The sequence below is a fragment of the Solanum lycopersicum genome, chromosome 1 (assembly GCF_036512215.1).
Source record: "Solanum lycopersicum chromosome 1, SLM_r2.1".
NCBI lineage: Eukaryota > Viridiplantae > Streptophyta > Magnoliopsida > Solanales > Solanaceae > Solanum > Solanum lycopersicum.
In genome coordinates this window covers 87988834-88011377 of record NC_090800.1, presented here as the reverse complement: position 1 = coordinate 88011377, position 22544 = coordinate 87988834, and the positions used below count along the sequence as shown (strand labels likewise).

At 33.1% G+C, this 22544-nt stretch overlaps 4 protein-coding genes across 6 annotated transcripts; 2 read left to right on the top strand and 2 right to left on the bottom strand.

The window, feature by feature from the left end:
* Positions 1 to 45: 45 nt before the first annotated feature.
* Positions 46 to 4753, bottom strand: LOC101264160 (uncharacterized). Its single transcript, XM_004230392.5, has 3 exons — positions 4307 to 4753; positions 2010 to 2285; positions 46 to 461 (listed from the first exon to the last, which is right to left on the bottom strand). The coding sequence occupies exons 1-2, from the start codon at positions 4380 to 4382 to the stop codon at positions 2044 to 2046; spliced, it is 318 nt and encodes a 105-aa protein (XP_004230440.1). The 5' UTR covers positions 4383 to 4753; the 3' UTR covers positions 46 to 461; positions 2010 to 2043.
* A 2094-nt stretch (positions 4754 to 6847) lies between these two features.
* opr2 (12-oxophytodienoate reductase 2) lies at positions 6848 to 10238 on the top strand. 3 transcript variants are annotated; one of them, XM_010325628.3, is made up of 7 exons: positions 6872 to 7047; positions 7349 to 7424; positions 7759 to 7885; positions 8026 to 8166; positions 8689 to 8864; positions 9163 to 9273; positions 9456 to 10235. In XM_010325628.3, the coding sequence occupies exons 3-7, from the start codon at positions 7812 to 7814 to the stop codon at positions 10019 to 10021; spliced, it is 1068 nt and encodes a 355-aa protein (XP_010323930.1). In that variant the 5' UTR covers positions 6872 to 7047; positions 7349 to 7424; positions 7759 to 7811; the 3' UTR covers positions 10022 to 10235. The 3 variants fall into 3 exon arrangements, with proteins under 3 accessions (XP_010323936.1, XP_010323930.1, NP_001233868.2); XM_010325634.3 differs by lacking the exon at positions 7349 to 7424 and having other exon boundaries at positions 6848 to 7047; NM_001246939.3 differs by lacking the exons at positions 6872 to 7047; positions 7349 to 7424 and having other exon boundaries at positions 7661 to 7885; positions 9456 to 10238.
* A 1473-nt stretch (positions 10239 to 11711) lies between these two features.
* LOC101263852 (ras-related protein RABA2a) lies at positions 11712 to 14803 on the top strand. Its single transcript, XM_004230391.5, has 2 exons — positions 11712 to 12164; positions 14128 to 14803. The coding sequence occupies exons 1-2, from the start codon at positions 12000 to 12002 to the stop codon at positions 14605 to 14607; spliced, it is 645 nt and encodes a 214-aa protein (XP_004230439.1). The 5' UTR covers positions 11712 to 11999; the 3' UTR covers positions 14608 to 14803.
* A 419-nt stretch (positions 14804 to 15222) lies between these two features.
* RAB1B (small GTP-binding protein) lies at positions 15223 to 20109 on the bottom strand. Its single transcript, NM_001246899.2, has 8 exons — positions 20013 to 20109; positions 19853 to 19925; positions 19600 to 19647; positions 19469 to 19516; positions 17953 to 18024; positions 16698 to 16853; positions 15871 to 15974; positions 15223 to 15492 (listed from the first exon to the last, which is right to left on the bottom strand). Exons 1-8 carry the CDS (start codon positions 20024 to 20026, stop codon positions 15399 to 15401), a joined length of 609 nt encoding a protein of 202 aa, NP_001233828.1. The 5' UTR covers positions 20027 to 20109; the 3' UTR covers positions 15223 to 15398.
* Positions 20110 to 22544: the final 2435 nt, after the last annotated feature.

The window sequence follows — 22544 nt, the reverse complement described above, 5'->3', positions numbered from 1 at the left end:
TTTTCATTGATGAAGTGTGACTTCTTATTTAGAGGATACAACATCTAACACACAAAGAACAAAAATATATTAAGGCCTAGTGATACATCAGAGGGTACAAAATCAAATTTGCACAACTTGAAGTACAGTCTAGCTCATTTGAGCTTTGATTAAAATTATTCCTCAATTTTTAGAGCAATCTAACAAGCTGCAAACACCTACTAACAACTATTACAGAGTGAAATTGTGACAGATGAATTACAATCCTCATTTGGGAGGGTGACGTTTGGCAATATCTGTTATCCATTGATCGCTGTACCCAAAGAACAGAATGCATGATAGTTTTGTTTCTGCTAACACTGATACATATTTCTACAAATTGTGAAATGAAGATTTCTCTTCATTTATGTCAATATTCTGGAATCAATCCAACTCATTGTCATCATTGAATCAAGAATCTGGGTTTAAGTTACTACTTACATCTGCACACAACGAGATGATATCAGGTAAATAGTAATTGAAAGCAAAAGTGAGATGCAAAAAGCGGACAAGACTGATCTATCCAAATAGTTGACAGCCTTTGCATATAATATCACATTTTCAGCAGATACTGGATACCAAAAAAAAACATATAGGCATTCAAAAAAGAAATAGAAAAAGATACTTGTTCATCAGCATGACCACACAAACTGACACTCAAGAGCCTAAACAGTAACATGATAATATAACAGCCAAATTACAAAAGATTAAAGAAACTACGCAGAATAGAGCACGTGCACATCAAACAATTGTCCAGTCCTTCCCCTGGGGAATCACCTCTAGGAGTCGAGACCAAATCAAAGCATACAGGAACTATGTTACTGATAAAGCATAATAACAGGGCATATATAAGCTCATGCTTATAAAATCTGATACAGGAACAGGCTGACACTCGAGCCTAAATAGTAACATGATAATATAACAGCCAAATTACAAAAGACTAAAAGAAACTACGTAGAATATACCATGTGCACATCAAACAATTGTCCAGGCCCTCCTGGGGAATCACCCTTAGGAGTCAAGACCAAATCAAAGTATACAGACAGGTATGTTACTTATAAAGCATAATAACAGGGCACATATAAGCCCATGCTAATAAAATTTGATACAAGAACAGGCCTTAACATTTGTAACGAAAACTATTAGAGCATATATGCCAGTCGTTAAATTTACAGAGCACACATAAGCTAATAACTTATAAAATCTGATTAGTTCCACATTCCAATATTTTTTGCCAATAGACAAGACAACCTCAACACAGAATAACTGAAAATCAGGGTGAAAGAATTTAGCAAAGGAGAAACATAAGATTCTGTTGCAGTTATATTTGGCAAGAGAAAGCAAGCCATATATCACTCATCTTGATACAATTTTGAGATTAGCTGAAGGGAACTACTTTACTGATAAAGCATAGCAACAACAAAGACTAGATAGCTTGATTGCCTGCAACTTGGTACAAAAAGGAAATAAAAGAAGACTGTACAAAAAGATAAAAGCATCCTACAGATATGCTGAACAAAGTTGTATGAAAAAAATGACTAAAGACTACCCTTATAGCATATCTATACAGTAATAAACATTAGGAAGGTGAACAATGAGTAATATTTGCTCCTTCCTTCCCATTTTTTATACGACAGTTTGGCAAAGCAAGTTGGTTGAAAGAGTTACTTTGCTCAGGTATGACATCAGTAATGCCAGACAAAAGCATTTCTCATATCATGCTGAAGTTTTTGTATAAGATTACTTACAGAGACAGCCGAACTACACAGTTTACAGTTTAAGCTAAAAATTTTACATGCAGTTGATCAGAGTTAGTATTTTTGAACATTTTGAGACACTCAAAAGAACCCGAACGTCTTCTTAAATGGTAAAAGGGGTATGTGCTAACAACATTATGCTCATTCACCAAACATAAATTCCAAAATTCCATGTAAAAGCTAGGAATAGAAAGCAGAGCAACATTTCCAAGAGAGTACAACAAGGAGCCTCACCTCAGTACATTGGTCGTTAACATTTGACACAAATTTAATCCCGAAGACCCAGCTCAAGCTCAAGCTCATCATCTTCTTCAAACAACTTTAGCAGACGAGCATACTGCTCTTCACGCTTCTTCTTTTGCCAAAACTTGAAAAGGAAAAATGATAGAAGCACTACTGCCACAAGGGCAACACATACAATGAGTACAATTGACCCAGTGTTACTGCTGGATGCAGCATGACTATCAACTTTTGTTCCATTTCTGGGATTTAAAGAATCGTCTGAAAAGCCTGAAAGTAAATAATACACATATAAACAATCAAACTGACAAAACCGAAACAAATTCAAGTACAAGAATGCTTTTCATAAAAATGTAACCATAAACAGGTTTGATGGGATATTTTTCCTGGGTATCTTTGAACAAGGACAAAAGAACATAAAATGGCAGCAACACCTATGGGGAGCTAGATTATTATAGCATACTGATTCCATGTCAAGGAAGGACAAATTGTGGAACCCCTAGTTGAGCTCAAATCTTTTCCACAACAACACTGACTCTCCTTTTTATGTCCCAGAAACATAGAAGATGGTGCCAGATGGTATGATATGGTGAAGAGAACGCAAATGATGAATATTAGACATATAGGATTGGATACTAAATTCACGAGAAGCAAACAATCGAACTGGGAGCAGTCAAGAGTCAAGGTAAGGGATGGACAAATACAAGTGTCTAAGCCTTACCGGGGCTTACTCAAATAATGGAACCATGTCATGCCCGTAATAACATTCATAAAAGAAAGAAAAAACCAATATAGGAACTTCAACTAAGAAAGAAGAAGAATAAGAAGAATTGCTTAAGTAAGGTAGTCGCTTCTATGACATCTTCTATTACTTCATCAAAAATAAATAAATAATGGAACCATGTCGGGGCAGTCATTACTAGTGGACTGAATGCACAAGACAGTGGTCTCTTTCTACAACGCCCAGCTGGGACACTTTGATTAAAATTATGGTCTGCTGGCTAGTCAGAAAGCTTATCCTGCAGTAATCTCTCATGTAAATCGGTATGGCTAGTTGATCATACTCATTTTCCTTGTAAATTTTGCAACTTCAACAACGTACTGGGAAGTGCTTCAGACTTTTCCTTTCCGCATTGGTGAGTGCTTAGGTGACATTGTCAGCATATTGGGCAAATGGATTGGACCAATCCTCAAAGTTCCATTGATTGAGAAGAAAGAAGGTCATGATTAGCTCTAGGCAGAAAAACATAGCATATTGTTTTCACCTACTAGCAATCATTTACCAAAAGCGAAATTATTAACATGATATTTTCATCACCTTTTCAGTTATTTTTGTCATTCCTCAATTTCTCCTCCATTGTCTACAAATTTGAGGTCTGCCAGCTGGATCAACTTAACAACTATCTCCTTTAAAACATAGTTTTCTCATTTTCCCATTTAAGAGCTATAAGGGTATATTCCAAATTGGTCAATATTTGCATGCAGTTCTACCCAAAATAGTAAAGTATACTGCATACCCTTGGCAACTCAGAAATGGTAGAGATATAGCAAACACAAGGAGAAGCCTATCTAGTTGGACACTCAACTACCCACTAACCTACCACCCTAAACTGCCTCCTCAGGAAGCTGGAGATGCGATATGTCTTGTCTAATCACCTTTTCCCCAATACTTCTTTGACCTACCTCTACCTCTCATGAAGCTCACCACAGAAAACCTTCTCAGCCCCCCTCTTTGGAGCATCTGCATCTCTCCTCTTCCCATGTCAAAACCATAGTAACTCATTTCACCACCACCAACAACAACAACAAAAAGAAAAAGAACCTGAAGCTGTAATTTAGTTGTTGTAACATCAAGACAAGATCAGCTTCATTTTCTTGAATTTGTCACAAGACTCCCTTTTTCTCAAACCCAGACAGAATACTGACAATTAGAAACTGACAACCTTTTCACATACAACCGTTGCCCCAAAATACGACAGTAAAAAGCAAGAGTAAATTAGAAATTCATCTTAGCTTCCTATATACGCAATCTTTATTCTTTTTATGCTTTATTACAATTTTTTTTTGCACATTTTCTTGAAAAAAATAAAGAGGGTAAATGATATCAAATTGAATCAAGATCGTTAATTGACACTCTTATTTCCGAATTCCAAACTCATCATTCTTTCTTAAACAGAAAGGATCTATTAGGAACATTCACCAGTATGAAATAACCAATTAAAACCATCATACAACTAAAATAGAATCGGAAAAAAAAGGGAAAATCAAGATCTGGGTGATTGCATGCAAACCTGTGATGAATTGATGAAAAAACGAAAGGAAGAAGAGAAGAAAGGGAATGGATCTCCCATTAGAGACCCCTTTCATCTCCCTGTTTTGCTTTTTTTCTCTATACTTTCTCTTTTTCTCCGTAGCTATCAAAACACCTTTTCTTTGTCTAATGGTCTTTTTCTCTTCTGTTTTCTTCTTTCTTCTATCTTTCTGTTATCTACTTTTCTCCTTTTTCTTTGTACACAATATATTTACCGTTTGGACATAAATACTACTCTTTTAAGGAATTGCAAATTAAATATTTATTTTATTAAATTATATATTATTACAACTTAATATATTAGATCAATTTCATAAATCGTGTGTTTAGGAAGGATAAATAGTTTACATAGAGCAACGACTCAAAATTTTTTAAACCGAAACATAAAACTATAAAACTAGAAAAGAAAGAAAAAAAATAACAATATGTTAAATAAGTATAAGCAACAAATATCACTACATGTGGAGGAAAAAGAAAACACGTGAAACATAACATAGTAATAAAAGTACGATACGATAAGATAATCTTCTAACATTCTAATCAGTTAAAATTGTGTCATATTTTTCTGATCAACTCCTCTAATTCTTTGTCGAACTATCTTTACCTTTTCCTAACCCTTGCTAAAATCAACCTCTCACACTCCCCCACCTCATTGACACGTACATCTTCACACTTTCTCTTCATATGTTTAAACTATATCAATCTCACTTTTCTTATTATATCGATCATGAAAACTATTTCCATCTAGTTACGTATAACTTTGTTCTTAAGGATATTGCTTCTAATTGCCCACACATCTTCATCTTATAAACATAACTATTTTTGATTCATTAACACTTTGCCTTATATAATATTTCCTTCATTTCAAATTAATTGGGTTGAGACATTTTTTATTTTCATGAATTTAATTGTTTAACTTTAAGATCACTTTTAGAATAGTTTTTTAATTTTACGATTTATAATTTAGTATTGAAATTAATTATTAATTAATATTTACTTATTTTAATCATAATTTGACAATAATTAACAATGATAAAAATGAAAAATTATACCTAATTTATGTCTTAATTTTTTATTTTTTTTTAAAAAAAGATGTGAAACACCTCAATAATTCAATTAATTTAAATTGAAGAACGTAGTCGCAAAATTGATCTAACCATTACTTTGTTAACTTACTAAGCCTTTAAAAATTCATATATTTATATAAAAGACAACTTTAGGCCCGCCTATGTGGCACTACAAGCTAGAATTTCCTTTTAAATTTATTTATTTTCAAAACTAGTCTTCCCATTTCATGAAAAGTTGTTACTTTCATGAAGAGTTGCGATTTTTATAAAATAATGTGACTTCTATGAAAGGTCGTGACATTTCCGAAGGATTGTAACTTTTATGAATGGTTGTACCCTTTCCATGTAACTTTTTCAAAAAGTTGTAACCTTTTCAATTAGACACAATAAATATTTGTTCACACTATTAATTGATTTCTATAAATAGAGGAAATTCATCTCATTTTAAACAATGATAATTCTGAACATCTTCTTTTTCTACATAATTAAATATTATTTTTATTTCAGTACACTACTGAATGAAATCGTTCTATCCTGAGAGAATCTATTTCTTTAATTCTCGGGTGATAGAGGGAAATAATTTCCTTAAAGGGGACACTTGACATTCAATGGGCTCGATTTTTTCCTTTCTGTTTTATTATTTTATTGTTAGAGATCCTGATATGTTTGTTTTATAGTTGTTTATGTTTCTTCAAAGTTATTGGTATAAGTATTTGTTGATACAAATTAAATATCACATGTTAATTGAGTACGCACACCAGTTTTTCCAAATAAAATTGTAGTTTCAAATTGAACTTCATCACCCCGGTATGTTGATTTTAAAAAACACCCAAACAAACTTAATAGTTTTATGTAATATTTTGCCAATCAAGTGTATATAATAAGTTGAATTATTGTCCTATATGATACATTTTTCCTTTAATTTTTCATTTTAATAATTAATTATAATACATTTAAATGAAGTAATTTAAAATGATACATGCAAAGAAAACAATATTACTGAACTTTTTACACGTTGAATTAGAATATTCGTTCATTTTTTTCGATCTTTTAAAATATATTTATCCCTTCACCAATGATTATTTATTTATTAGAAAATTTAATATTTTTGATTGATGTTCATTTGTTTTTCCATAAATATCATATAGTAACATTTCTTGAAAGTAAAAAAAATGAATTATAAAATCGAATTTAACATAATTGATTGAAAGATAAATGATAAGACGTTATAATTATCACGTTTCTTTACATTATTAATGTTTGTTACTACGTAACCTTGTATGTAAGATAATATAATATTTTAATTTTAAGTAGCCGATATGTTTTAAATATTATTTTTTAAATTTTGTGATATTCTTACTAGTAAAAGAATAATAACAGTGTTCCAATAATTAAGATATTTTCGACTTAATGTAATTAAACTGGATAAAATAAGGCAAAAATCTTATAAATGTGAGAAAAGGAGTAGCTGCAGGCCTGCAGCATAAATTTGGTATGCATGTCAACCGACTCGGTAACAATGGCGTGGTGGAGAACTGATAAAGGAGGGCCAATGATGGTACTTTCGGATTTGAGAAGTGCTTTTAACTCTGTCTCCGACGGAATGCCACCGTCACCCGCACTCTCCGTCAGGCAAATGGAATTCTTTTTTCAGGTAATCTTATTGATAATTTTGCAATGTTCTAGAACATAGAAGTGCTTGATTGTTCTCTTCTCTTTTTTCATAAATTTACGGCCAATTTTTACAACAATCTCATTGATCCCCGAAGTTACGGGTTAAATTCTCAAATGGCTGGCTGCTCAGTACCATTGGAGAAATTAATTCTACGATTAGGGCAAAATTGGTGCATTCATAATTCATTTGATTCCTTAAGACCAGATTAGGTAGAATACAAACATGCTAACTGCACTATTCTAATCTTGACGTTTACCAATAACTCACTATCGCAATGTAGGCTCTGCGTGTTTATGGGTTTTGACACCTTTGGAGCACATGATCAGGTGCAAATTGCCTATTTTTTTTGGGGCAAAGTAAGTTATTTTAAATCATTGATCACATATTCATTTGCAAGTTGCCCTATTATTATATGCAAATTTCCTAGCTTTCAGATGAAGCAAGTCATTTTTATACATTGACCAAACAATTTTTATTTCATTGTTCTTTCTTTTATAAATTCATAATCATGTAAAACACGCAATAGCTTCTTTGGTCAATGCTAGCTACCCCATATAATTACAAAGTGGAATATAGTTTTAGTTGTCAAGTTGTTTAGAACATTTAATAAGATTATTCCTAAAATTATTTTGTTATCAGCAAAGACATTCATACAGTTAGTAGCTGACATATTTTTCTATAAATTTGGAGGTTATTCTGACTTTGCCTAGCACACAAAGTAAGAGAAGAGAGAGACTTTGAAGATGGAAGCAAACTCTAACTCTGCTGTGCCCCTCTGTACTCCTTACAAACTGGGGAGATTCAAACTCACTCATAGGTCAGTATATACACGTCACGTCATTTTTATCAGTTACCTTTGATTTTTACCTTCATATTGTTATCGAGCCTAGAAGAATTAGCTCTTTAAACGTAATAACTGTTGTATATTTAGACTCTTATAACTCTTGAATATTGCAGAATAGTTTTTCCAGCACTTACGAGGAACAGATCACAAAATAATACTCCACAGCCACATTTAACTGAATACTATTCTCAAAGAGCTACTAATGGAGGGCTTATCATTTCTGAAGCAGCTGCTGCATCTGATATTTCTAAGGAGTACGTAGATTACCCCTCTCTTCCTCCTCCCCTAGCTCAAAATAAGATAGTTTTCATGTATTTCTCTATTATATGAAATCGAGCAAAGCATGTTCAATTCTGGTTTGAGTACAAAAATACAACTCCACTTACATGTGGGATATCTAACTTCACTTGTGATTGATGCCCAGACATTAGTATTCTGATAGAAAATGAATAATTAAGCTCAATTACTAATAATCAAATCCTCAAGAACTATACATGATGTTTTCCACTGCTCTCCCTTATTGTCGTTTTTTCCCTATTCATAACTACTCTGATTTTGCTGCACTTGAGCTGAGGGTCCTTCAAAAACAACCTCCCTACTTCATGAGGTAGGGCTAAGGTATACTTACGCTCAACCCTTGCCAAACTCTACTTGTGAAATTTCACTGATATGTTGTTGTTATCAAGAATAAAACATGAGATAGATACAAGTTTTTTCCATGTAAAACTCTTGATTTTTTTTTAAGTTTTACTAATAATTTGCACATTTTCTTAAAGGTGCCCTAACTTGCCTGGAATATGGAATGAGGAGCAAGTGGAAGCATGGAAACCAGTAGTGAATGGTGTTCATGAGAAAGGAGGCGTCTTCTTTTGTCAAATTTGGCATTCAGGCCGCTTATCTGTCCCGACTGTTAGTGCATTATTTTTCTCGATCGGCATTGGCTGGTCCACAAGTAAGAATGACCTAGTTTGACTTGACTCGGAGTTTAAGAAAATAAAGAAGACTTTTGAATCTTGCGGTGTCCTAAATTAAAGTTTTGTCGAACGTAAAAAATTGTGCTTTAATCTTGTGGCCTTAAACATGCCACGTGGAAAACTAAAACTAAAATGTTACCAAACAAAAGAAAGAGATCATTCCTTTTGAACCAGACTAAAAAGGAAAGGAGATCATTCTTTTTTTAACGGAGGGAATAGTAGTTTCTGCTGCATCTGTCAATTATATGCTGTTTCTGTCTTCTTTTTCACATGCAGGACCTGATGATAAAGTGTATGCGAAACCAACACCTCTTCCTCTGGAGTCTGATAAAATTCCTTGCATTGTAAATGATTTCAGGATTGCAGCCCGTAACGCGATTAAAGCTGGTAACTTATATCAATCCCCATTAAATAACTGATGAACTTCAATATTTACCAATAACAAGATTGACGATGGAATCCAAAAATTATAATGAAGATTTAGAAGTATTCATTTACTCAATGACATACCTATAGTTCATTTTCCAAGCATTTGATAACTTAACTAGTTTCACGTGATATATATGAAGGATTTGATGGAATTGAGATCAACGCTTCAAGTGGCGGCTACCTGATTGATGAATTCATGAATGATCAAGTCCATGGTTGGACTGATGAATATGATGAAAGTATTAAGGACCGTTGTCGTCTTGCCCTGGAAATTGTAGAAGCAGTGGCAAATGAAATTGGAGCTGATAAAATTGGTATAAAATTATCTCCTTTTGATGGCAAAAAGGACTCAAATTCAGAAGCACTAGCAACTTACATGGCAAATGAACTAAGCAAGCTTGGCGTTCTCTATCTTCATGTGATGGAGCCCAGAGAAACAGTTAATAGAAGTCTTCTTCCCATTAGGAAGGCTTTTAAGGGGACACTTATTGCTTCTGGTGGTTATGGTAAATCTGATGGAGAGAAAGCCATCGACGAGAATTATGCAGATTTGATCTCATTTGGACGTATGTTCTTGGCTAATCCAGATTTACCAAAGCGTTTTGAGGTTAATGCTCCACTTAACAAGTATAATAGGAGCACTTTCTACACCAATGATCCAATTATTGGCTACACTGATTATCCATTTCTTGAAGTTGCTTCCTAATTATTCACATGTATATCTCGCAGGAGTTGTGTCTACTCTAATTAAATGCAATTAATAAATGATCATGTTGGTGTTGTGTCTATGATGAGAACTCTGTTGTATTATAAAATAAGTTCACATGGTTATGTAAAGAATCATGTAGAGTTGTGTGTACATTTGATGAAAACACTGTATGGTTGGTTTGCTTGTGTTGAAATTGAAGGTTTATTTGTAAGTTCGCCCTTCAAGAGTTCAATTGTTCCTTTCTCATTTAGCACTACATACATGATCTTAAAAGAACAAATTGAAGTCAAGGGACTATCACAAATAATCTCTTGCAGTTCTGCATAAATTTCATTTTTTTCGGACCCCACTTAATCTATCAGAATCAATCTCTCTACTCTACAATGATAGAACTAGGGTCTAGGTACCTCTCAATTCTCATTCTTTCCATATTTCACTTATCGTATTAGACGATTTGTTGATATTGACTTGTTCTGAAGAACAAGTACGAACTCTTTTAATTTTATCCATGTGGTCAAGTTTCAATATTCGTTGTTGTAGACAACACTGAGGAAACAAAATGCTTCCATGAGAGCCTTTAACATTACTTGCAAAGCCAAGCAAGAATCTCATGATATTAAAAAGGGGAGCAGAATTGTATCTGTGTGTATTTCATTAAACTTATACATTTTAATTTTATATTCCAACATTTTAAAATAAAAAGTCTTAACTCATAATATGATTAGTTTTGTTGGAGCAAAAGATTGCATCACATAAAAAAGATCAAAAATTTATTTTCTATCAATGTCAATTCAATCGACCTCTTCATACTAAATTTATCTAATAAAATTTATAATTTCTACATGATTATAAGATATTTGACAAGATCAAATTTATTTTTTACGCACCAAAAATAAACATATTAAAGAAAGGGAAAATTGTATATAATAGCAAACTAATAACCTAAAATAAATGGAGTAGCTAGGGTTTGATTTTATTGTGCTCCATAGCAAACGTTAGCCAAAGTTTGTCAGGCGCCTCTCTCCCAAAAATCTCGCTCGCCACTCTCCCATTCTCGCTCGCCACTCTCCCTCTGCTCGCCTCTCTCGCTTTATACACAGAAGTGTATAAATTCTGTTTCTGTTTCGTATAATGCGAGAGAAAATTGTATATACACATGCAAAAACATATATCTTCCTGTTATACACTTAATTATACAATTTACAAACGTTTTACTTCAATTCAATTGTAAACAAATGCAAATTTTATACAAATATTACAATTGCAAATTATACAATTGCAGTGAAATATAATTTTCTCTAGATTTATACAACAGAAGTTTATATATTGTGTTTATGTTTTTGTATAAAGCGAGAGAAAAACATATATCTTCTTGCTATACACTTATGATTATGCAATATACATACATTTTAATTCTATTCAGTTATATGCAAAGCAAATTTTATAAAAAAAAATTGCAGAGAAATAGGCAGCGAATTATATAATTGTGCATTATACAATTGTAGTGAAATATGATAGCGAATTATATAATTGCAGCGAAATAGGCCAGCGAATTATACAATTGTATATGTATAGCGAATTATACAATTTTATGTTTACTATAGAGCGCAATTATGCAAACTTTGGTATGACATACGAATATAAATTTTTTATTTGCTATATATAAAAGTTGTCCTTAAAGAAATGCGGTTCGAAGAATTGGAAATTTAAAAATGCGCAAATTTTGGAGGTCAAAATTTGAAAAGCACACGATCTTTGAAATCTCACACTGCTTCAAGGGCAAATTCGTAACTGAACACCGAGAATTTGGGGGTATTTGCGTCATAAAAAAATTCTCTGTTTCTCTCACGCTTCATTGTCATCCTCATCAACGATCGTTAATCATTCACAGAGAGAGAGATCCGAATCCGAAGGCGTTTTAGAGTATTTGAGTAAATCTGAATCGGCAGAAGGAGCGATTCAACAGGGCGAGGAAATGGCGAGAAGAGCGGAAGAGGAGTACGATTACTTGTTTAAGGTTGTATTAATCGGCGATTCAGGAGTCGGAAAATCCAACTTGCTTTCCCGATTCACCAGAAATGAGTTTCTCTTAGAGTCCAAATCCACTATCGGCGTTGAATTCGCCACTCGTACACTCCAGGTCCCTTTTTCACTCCTCATCCTTTGTTTTTGTTCGTTTCCTCAAGCGCGCGTTTTTGAATAATGCAGTTGTGTATACCCGACGTTTGCATTAACTGAAAAATTGATGTATTAAGTGCTAATACTCGATACGTGTCTCCTGTAAGCAATTCAATTGTACCATAAGAGTTATGTGCTTCTTTGTTGAGTTTAATGGGAGAGTGCTAAGTATTATTTATTGTTGTGATCGCGTTGATTTTGTATTTATGGGCATGTTGATATGTTAGGTTCAGTAACATTAATAGATGCCTTGTTTCCAAAATTGACTTCCTTGCTTGGTGGCATGGAGTTAGGGTTTGGATGGGATGTAGATGTATTATATTACCTTGTGATTAGACTTACATGACTTTTCTAGATCTATGAAACCCTTGCAGTGCTTGGTTTTTAATTTGCAGTGTGTAAGAGTTATGCATTGTGATGGTATGAAATACATAAAATGAAGTGCAGATAAAATTAGCTTTTTTATTTTCATTTAAAATGGAGTGAGTAGAAAAGAAATGGCATTATATATTCTATGGTCGCTTTGCTTTGCTGCTAGTAAAACCCAAACATCCTTGCTTCTACTTTTCACTTCTTTTCTGTTGGCCATTCACTCCATTTGTATTTTTTTTCCATATATGGTGAAGTTATTAGAAGTTACTTGAATACAAACAGTAGCTGTGTTCTTCCCTGGATTTATTTGGTATTAGTATCCCTTCCTCTCCTTGTATGATTAATCTTCTCTAAAAAAACTTATGTATGTCTATATTAATTAATTCAAACCTTCTATAAGCAGGATATATTGATATGGTTACCAGTCCATGTTAGGAAAAACTCAGAGCCATTCCTTTATTGGAAGTAAGTGTTAGTAAAGGGAAGAAGAAGAGAGCATCTTTACAGCTGAAATGAAATGCATACCTTGTATTTGTCCATTGTTATCAAAACTGTGAATGATTTCATTGTCTTGAAAATCCTCAATTAATTTGAGTGAGAAACACATTCCTCATCTGTGATTGGTCGTATCTTGGTGGACTGTATAAGAGCCTTGTTAGTAAAAATGACATGAAGGATTGAAAGAGGTAAAGGAGACATGATGTGTAATCTGGCTAGAAGTACTTCTAGTTGGACTTCTCACTTAGCAAAAATGATTCTTATCAAACTGTGTGTTTGTTCTTAAGGACGGACTACCCTTATTTCCTTCTCTTACCCAACCATTTGTGTAACAAAATGACTCTAGAAGCTAGATGTTGTAATTGCTTAAAAACCATATCCTGATCTATCAGAAATAACATCTCTACCTCACCTCTGGGCGCTGAGGTAGAGGTAAGGTCTGAATACTCTACCCTCTCCATCCCCCTCTTTGTGGTACTACATTGGGTATGTTGTTGTTTATCTAAGGGAGCTTCTACTGTAACGAAAGCTCTCATATTTTGTAGATCTTTGATACAGAAATATATAATGCCAGACAATGAAAGAAAAAAGCTTTTATGGTTAAAGCAAATGTTGTTGCATGATCATTTGCTTGTGTTTTGATCTAGCTGTTTATTACAAGTTTTAAACTCTAGGAAACCTAATGTGATAATGCCTCCATTACCTGTTAAATGTTACTCTTGAATCAAATGAAGAGGTCCATTCTACTATTAATCGAAGTCTGGAAGGACCTAGTTGTCTTCATTCTGAGCAACTGGTTTTCCAAATAGGGAGTAACAGGGCATCTTCCAGGTTCACTGAGGTCAAACACGACTCTGGAAGACCAGTCCATTGCATTCTATCTTTAAGAGATGCCATGAGTCTAGTCCTTTGTGATAATTCAACAAAGATTCACCACGCTGTACTCCATTGAATAACACCTCTGTTCTTGTTGCTATTGGTACTGCTACAATTTTTGGTAATTGTAGAATTTATGTTGTATTAAAATTCTTGTTGCTCAATTTTGATGTGCCTAGGTTGAGGGAAGGACCGTCAAGGCTCAGATTTGGGACACAGCTGGACAGGAGAGATACAGAGCCATTACAAGTGCTTACTATAGGGGTGCTCTTGGAGCTCTTCTGGTATATGATGTGACAAAACCCACTACCTTTGAGAATGTTAGTCGGTGGTTGAAGGAACTGAGGGACCATGCAGATTCAAACATTGTGATTATGCTCATTGGAAACAAAACCGATCTGAAGCACCTCAGAGCAGTTGCTACTGAGGATGCTCAAAGCTTTGCTGAAAAAGAGGGCCTTTCTTTCATTGAAACGTCTGCATTGGAGGCAACAAATGTAGAGAAGTCTTTCCAGACAATTCTTTCAGAAATCTATCGGATAATCAGTAAGAAGCCACTTTCTTCAGAGGAGCCAGCAAATGCTAACATCAAAGAAGGAAAGACTCTTGTTGTTGGGGCAGAGGAGCCTGCTCCCAAGAAGGCATGTTGCTCTGCATAGTAATGGTCATTAGTTTTTTAAGCCTCTAAATTGTTCCTTTTGTTAGTGGTAATTACTACTGTTTCTTTCTCTTTTTTCTCTTCTATATTTTTGGTTTATGATATACCTATTTTCATCATTAGGAATGTTCATGTGCAATACATGTTAAAATCTTGCTATACCATGCCTCATTAAGAATGAGATCAATTATTTCAAATGACATATCAGCAATTATTTCCCTTCGTTTTAATTTGGTCTGTCTTAGAAATAAAAAAAGTACTCTGAATCTTATGGTCTTCTAAGTAAAAGTACGTATGACATACCCTTCAGATACAAGAATTCTGGGGAGGTTAATGGTGATAATTAGTATTTCCACTTATAAACGGTAAGAATTCCATGTTTAATTTCCCACCAAAACAAGCATTTCTTTGAAAATATTACTCTAAATTCGTTACACGTGTTATGCATGGACCGAATTGAGTTAGGGCTGGACTACCTAGTATTCTGGTGTAGTCTACTCAGCTGATTATTTTAATCTATTCTAGCAATAATGTTATATAAGGCATATTTTAATTTCATCTCATCACTAGTAGCTAGTTAACTAATTCTAATCAAGTTATTCATCCAAGATCCTAATTGCATCAAACAGTAATTGTTACATGCACCTGAAGCACAGTTGCAAATGTATTTCCACTAACGGGAAGATACACAGGAGTTGAGACATTCTAGCTCTAGTAAACATATGTTTTAGTTACAATCTGTTCGACATTTTGCAATTGGAACAGAGGGATACAGCAACGCAACATCAGCAGTTAACCACAACAGTTGCCCTTCTGCTCAATTGGTTGTCCCTTGATTTGAACAGTGCTACCTGTCCTCTTTGCTCCAGCTGGTTGGTTACCCATTCTGCAAAACAAAATTTCGGTTCAGCTCTTGGATGAAACTGTGTGAAGACTTAACTACAAACTGCTAAGAAATGTGGTTCGGGGCGGGAACAGAATCTCTACTTGTTACCAACATTGTTCACCTCAGTTAAATACACATTCATATATAGTAAGCTAGTAACTAGTTCATAGAAAAAATAGCAGCAACAGTCTGGCCATATAACATAGCTATATATATCAACAATTTCATACCCCCTAATGCAATTTATTCAGGTAAACTACAAACATGTTGAAATGTATCAGTGTTCATTACCCAAATTGAATCAACAAATTGTGAGAGGAATGATGTGGCTACACATTTTACAGAAATAAACGTGGAAGGAAATATTAGCCCACTTACTTTTTCTTTATCTCTCCAGCCATCGTTAAGAAAGCCTGCTCCACGTTGATGGAGTCTTTTGCACTTGTCTCAAGGAAAGGGATACCTAGTTCATCTGCCAGAGCCTGAATAAATTTGAAGTGATGTTACAAATGCATAATTGCTTTAACTGGGAATATGAAATAACTGACAATTAACTCATATAGCTAAGAATTTCATCCATGCGGTCAAGTTTCAATATTTGTTAGAATAATTTGAAGACTATTATACAATCACATGTTTCATTATGTCACTGTTTCGGACTGACAGTGACAGCTAACAATGAGGTAGATTGTAGCAGCTTAAGTATGTACTCTTCAATTTTCCACTGAGAGACACAAACTACAGACAATGGTCGCATAAAGTACTCCAAACATAAGCCCTACAAAGAAAATGTAGCATAAGTGAATTTGCAATTTTTTACTTTTTCAATCTGATCACTTTTTTTCGAAGATTTTTGTCCAACATCTTCATTGAGAAGAAATGTAAACACCAAAGTAGGTAGTACCCTTTTCAATCCAAAAGACACTATAGTCTAGATGTCTACAAGGAAACCAAAAACCCTACTTGAGCATAGTAAAGAATTAACATGTTTGTGGCACATCACTTGAGTTCAAGGGAGAAATTAAATGAAAAGAACATGAGAGAATTGTTAGAAAACAATTTAAAAAATAGAGGAAAATGAGATGATTATCAGCATTTGTCAGCAAGCTGAGTTCAAAGATGTAATATTACCACTAAACTAAGCTTGAATAGTACAAATGAAAATGAAACGTAATGTTTTCTGTTAAAGAGGCAACAAAAAATACCTTTCCCATCTGTGTGTCCACGACCTTGTTTTCTACCAAATCGCATTTGTTTCCCACGAGAAGCTTGCACACACTCTCATTTGCATATCTGTCAATTTCATTCAGCCATTGCTTGACATTGTTGAAGCTCTCCATTTCAGTTACATCATAAACAATCTACCATAATACAACCACAAATAAGAACACTTCAAGAACAAAAGAAGCCACATGACCATTTTTCTTTAACCAGTATGTTTAAAAGACTATGACATTAAGCTAGAAGAGACAAGAAAAGAAAGCAAAAAAGTTTTACAGCTAGGGATGCAATGAATCTCAAATCTATCTGCTCGAAAGAAATCAATGGCACACTTATTTGAGGATGACATGTATTACAAAAAGGCATGGCAAGCAAACTAAGAAAAATTTTTACATTGTACAAACCACACCATTTCCTCCAAACCCCTGAAAAAACAAAATACATTGTCAACATTTTGACATCTTTTATCTCAGTTTTAACATCCTCTGCTTTTTGAAAACAATAATGGGACAAAGTTAATTTTATCACTTCTCCTCCACCTTACTTTATATGACACTCTTTCCATTTTGGCCCATCACAAGAAGTTCAAAGCCTTTATAATTGAGAAAAAACTAACTTTTCTTCTTTTCCAGTTCTATTCTCTTCAAAAGTTCCATCATATATTTAAAAGTGAATAAGGACTTGCGAGTCCCACAATGCATGAACATAACAAGAAGTGAGAGAATGGGCCATTAAAAAATTGTCAGGATAAAGGAGAAACCAAAAATAAATAAATAAAAGAAAAGAATAGGCATACAATGGATTCAGAGGGACAATCTTTGCAAGTAATAAATGGTTTTCTGGTGTCAATATTCAATGTCAATATTAACTAGGAAAGATAGAGTAAATGTCAACCAATTACACCTCGGAGCCAACATAACTATCAGTTACCTTCACTAAACTTGAAATCAAACCCGCCGTGGTTCGGAATTGACATAACAGGGATCACAGAGTGGGTGATTGATTATCCTAACCTTATAAATATATAACTAGAGAAGATATGAATATGCAGGTCGTATTTTCAAAAGATTCAAAATCTGAGGCATTATGGATGCAAGAATAAGTATCATAAGCAATACACAAATACCAAAAAGCTGCAGACTAAATAAGATGCGCTAGGGAGGTGACAAATTCATATTTAAACTATTGCTCTAATATTTATGACCAGGGAAGTTCTCATCAATGTATGTAATATCTCACAATAATCCCATGCGCTCCCCTGTAGTAACTGCTTGTTATAGTCCGGAAACGTTCCTGTCCAGCAGTATCCCACTGCAAAAAGAGACAGCAGTGTGGCATTATAATATGTAAATTAGATAGAGTAAGCATCAAAGAAGTAGTTGATCAATTTAGTCAGTATGCTTTTAGCAAATGCCAGCAGTATGCTTTTTAGCAAATGCCAGCTTCCCACACTGATATCAGTCATATCACTAAAAGAGGTGAAGTGGATATATGATTGTGCTAATCAAAACATTGATCCTCTACCGAGCCTTCAACATTTTAGTTTTAGCACACAGTACCAATTAATCAAATAATAGTCGCAAATTTTATTGCACTAGCCTGACTGACCAACACGCTAACCAAGAAAGAGAAAACACTGCATCAAAGAATAGCAAAATAACACAACTCAATTTACTGAATAACATCAATTATATCTCTGACATCCATGTAATAAGATACTCCCTCTGTTTCACAAAGAATGATTTAGTTTGACTTGACATAGAGTTAAAGAAAATAAAGAAAACTTTTGAATCTTAAGGTACTAAAATAAATTTATGTCAAATGTTCAAAATTGTCCTTTAATCTTGTGGCCTTAAAAGTTGAAATTAAAATGTTATCAAAACAAGAGAGATGTCATTCTTTTACAAACAAACTAACAAGGAAAGAGGATCATTCTTTTTGAAACGGAGGGAGTACAAAAGAATACGATGTAGCAGCAGACTATACCCTACCAAACTCTGCGACCTAGAAAAGGCAAAAGAGAAAGGCTAATCAATCAATTTTCCTGTTCACCACCAGAATGACATCCTTTTTCCTTTCACCTTTTGCCTCACATCCAATTTGATCACCCTTTCTCTACCTATATCTTCTCTAAATCTTGGTTAAAAAAAAAGAGAAAAAAGTCGCGCACAAGTACTTGTTAACAAGAAGAGGATCGAAGTATTACTTTCTTATCAATACAGACAAAGATCTATAAAATCTAGCACGTGGCATGGGACTTCTGGGCATTGCTTGGGTCAAGCTATGCGGCCTAGTGATATACAAACACCCCCACAGCACACTTTCTATATATTTGTCTTCATCCAATCAATGACGTCCATGCCGTAAGAGTATCAGACTCAGACTCGGCAAAAGCTAACATATAAATGAACCCACCTTTCTTTTGCAAAAGCTAACATATAAATGAACCGCCTTTCTTTTGTAATCATTAGAATGATTCTGCTTTAAAAATAACACGATAGTATTTCAGTAGCAAACAGAGACACAATGGATGATTAAAGCAATAACATGCCCACAAGCATCTCAAAGTTTGCAAGACTTCAAACTAAGAAATGGACAATTTGAGATCCCTATCTAATTCAACTGATAAAGCATATGGTTAAAATGACCTGTGAATCAACTGAGTAGCGTCAACATAAGCTCAATATACTATAAGCTAAATATTGGACTTAACAACAATCATGTTAACTAAAATGCAACAATCAACTATACTTACAATTTGCAGCTTGATTGTCTTTCCATCCTGCTCCACAGTCCTAATTTTCTACAATCCAAAAATCATTCCAAAACTTTCATAAAAGACAAACAGCAAGTGACATAAAACAACTAGAGAGACGAGATTCTTACGAAATCAACTCCAATGGTGCTAATGTAACTGTCAACATACGAATCATCCTAAAACATAATCAATCAAAACAACAAAATCATATCCATCAAGCAATAAATCATTATTATCCTACAAAAAAAAGAAAAAATCACCGGCATTTTACCCTAACAAAGAAAATCGAACAATAACATACGCATTATACAACAGAAAATTCATTCACACATACAAATAGAGTACAATCAAAAGAGATCAAAGTAAAATACGTGTACATACGGCGAATCTGAGAAGAAGACAGGATTTGCCGACAGAAGAATCGCCGATCAACAACAGTTTGAACAAGTAATCGCTGCAATCAAAGAAACAAAAAAAATCAGTAATAAAAATGAAAAAAATCATGGAGAAAAGTTGCGATGGAATATGCAGAATATCGTACTATTCGTTGCTCATGTTTGCTTCTTCCCTTCTTTTGGCTAACAGAGTTTTCTGAGAAGTGAGAGAGATGATTTCTCTTTTCGTGTGTATGTCTTTATTAGTCGACTCTTTGGTTTTTTATTTCTTTTTATAATTAATACTCCTATCATTTTGACGAAAAAAGAAAATAAAAGAAAATTTAAAAAGAAATGTCTCAAAGTAATATCGAAGAAAATGATTACCTACCTGTCAATTCATTCCATTATTATTATACCACTTCTCAATTTAGATGTCATTCGGTGCGTTACTACTAATATAAAGATTAGTTATGCTTTTATAGTTGGATATGTATTGAAAAATAATCTTAATAGGGATAGGTTAAGGATAAAATTCATCTTTATCGGTCTTTTCAAAGTCTTTTAAAATAGCTTAGTCGACTTTGTATTTGCAGGTCGCTTTTGATAAATTCATTTTATTTTAAAACACGTTGAATATCAAAATATTAGCCATCAAGAGAGGGAATTTTTTTTTTTGATTTAACTTAGGTCAGTCTCATTATTCACATAATTCTTTCGACTATTGATTGATCGTGCGAGTATGCATCCAACACATTATGAATGAAAAAAGTGTTTATCCTGGATTCTCTTTCTCAAAGAAAAAATCTTCCTCGTTTTTTATACAAACAAGATCCGATCAAATGATGTCTACAGATTGATAATGAGAGGATTCTTAGGATTTGCTTGCTCGAAAGAAGGTGCCGATTAAAAAAATAATTATTTTATTTTCTTTTTTGCTTTCCCCTAGCCGCTGCAGGAAAGGAGTCATCTATCTGCCTAACTTTGTTAGATTTCTCCCAATGTATTCATAAAAGTTTCACGAGTGCATTGGTGGGTAAGTTTGACAACTCATCAAAGTGTGGAACCGAGTTTCTTATTTGGTCAATTTGATCTAAAAGTTATCGGACAACAATTTTGCTTGGTGGTACCCCTCTTAATGATTGTTGACTCCATATAAATTTTTTGTCGGAAGACTCTCCCTCCATTTATTAAGTCAAGTAAATATGGTGAACTATTTTCTAACTAAATTATAGATTCACAAATAAAATAATTTTAATAAATAATAACTATTACGCATGTTTGATGTAAAAATTTTCTGATGCTATTTCAATACGAAATTACCATAATTTTATAAAAATATATTATGGATATTAATCAAACTTAAAAGGAAATAACTGACAATGAAAATTAAGTTGAAAAGTTATTGAAAATTATGATAACAAATGGGTTTCAAGAAAAATTAAAATAAAATACTTTTCGAAAAAATACAAATAATTCTTTAGAAGAACTAGCACGAATATTCTATACAATATCCTAAACATTTACTTAAAGTTTTTCCAAATTTAAATTTTTCTAAACAAAAAAGAAGAAAAAAAACAAATCCTAAACAACATATCTTTGTTTTGTCTTCCATGTGATAAGAAAATATTTTTTTACTCAATTGGCAATGGATAGGTTGGCCATGACTACTACACGTCCAATTTGTTGCACCAATTTAATTAATTAATTTGCAAAAATGATTTGATAGGTTAACTATATGTTATTTTAATATGGTATTTTGTCAACATTATGTAAGTTATTGAAGTAGTCACTTGAAAGGGAAATTTGTCTTGTACTCTAAGCCTCATTAGGGAAAAATCATTCCTTGCCCAAACTCTGTCCAACAATGAATATTCTTCCTCCAATCATTTAGAATGATCAAATTCTATCCCTTTCCTAATTCACAACTACTTGTTTTATACAAAAAAAAATATATAACAATATATCTATCATGTGAGTAACATTTTGATGTAGAGAATAATATGTACAGACAGGAGATAATAAATATCTTATAAAATTAATTGAGATGCATACAGACTAATCTGATTATAATTGTTATCTAAAATAAAAATTTAATAAATCGTATATATGCTCTTATTAATAAACCAAAGTTTCATAGGGCAATTTTTGCATGGATTTAAATGTACGGAGTTTTAAAAAAATGTTTTAACACATATTTTTAAAAAATTAAGTCTTTCTTCTTCCTTTACACTATTTCAATCCAAACAAAATTTCCCTAGTTTTAGAAAACAGAGAAAAGTCATCATGCATGACTGAGCATAAAGAGAAAATCTCGTAAATGATAAAAATAATTAAATACGTTTTATATAATAAAAAATTATTTTTTAGATAATACTATAAATGGTAAATATTTTTTATTTGTTATATATTTATGTAAGTTTTGGAAAGGAAATTATTTTCTGTTGGATGGTTACCCATTCAAAAAGGAGAAATAACTTCTTTATATCATGGATTGGATGTCATTTTTTCTTATAATTATATTAGAGAAATTATTAACTTTGAATGTAATATCAATTGGTTCAATCGTGAGACATTAATTACTATCAACGACGGCTACATTATAGTTAATTACTACTACTACTATTATTATTAATTTATTATTTTAATTTCTACTATTATAGTTCTTTTAAAGAATCTTTTAACAAACCAAACATAGA

Excerpts from the sequence above, each read along its gene's own strand:
- LOC101263852 (XM_004230391.5), top strand. The coding sequence starts at position 12,000 with ATGGCGAGAAGAGCGGAAGAGGAGTACGATTACTTGTTTAAGGTTGTA. Across the intron at positions 12,165-14,127 it reads TCGCCACTCGTACACTCCAG|GTTGAGGGAAGGACCGTCAA; the intron begins GTCCCTTTTTCA and ends TGATGTGCCTAG.
- LOC101264160 (XM_004230392.5), bottom strand. The coding sequence starts at position 4,382 with ATGAAAGGGGTCTCTAATGGGAGATCCATTCCCTTTCTTCTCTTCTTC. Across the intron at positions 2,286-4,306 it reads TTTTCATCAATTCATCACAG|GCTTTTCAGACGATTCTTTA; the intron begins GTTTGCATGCAA and ends ATTTACTTTCAG.
- RAB1B (NM_001246899.2), bottom strand. Across the intron at positions 16,854-17,952 it reads GGGGAGCGCATGGGATTATT|ATTGTTTATGATGTAACTGA; the intron begins GTGAGATATTAC and ends GTATTATGGTAG. Across the intron at positions 15,975-16,697 it reads TGGACACACAGATGGGAAAG|GCTCTGGCAGATGAACTAGG; the intron begins GTATTTTTTGTT and ends AAATTTATTCAG.
- opr2 (NM_001246939.3), top strand. The coding sequence starts at position 7,812 with ATGGAAGCAAACTCTAACTCTGCTGTGCCCCTCTGTACTCCTTACAAA. Across the intron at positions 7,886-8,025 it reads AGATTCAAACTCACTCATAG|AATAGTTTTTCCAGCACTTA; the intron begins GTCAGTATATAC and ends TGAATATTGCAG. Across the intron at positions 9,274-9,455 it reads CCGTAACGCGATTAAAGCTG|GATTTGATGGAATTGAGATC; the intron begins GTAACTTATATC and ends ATATATATGAAG.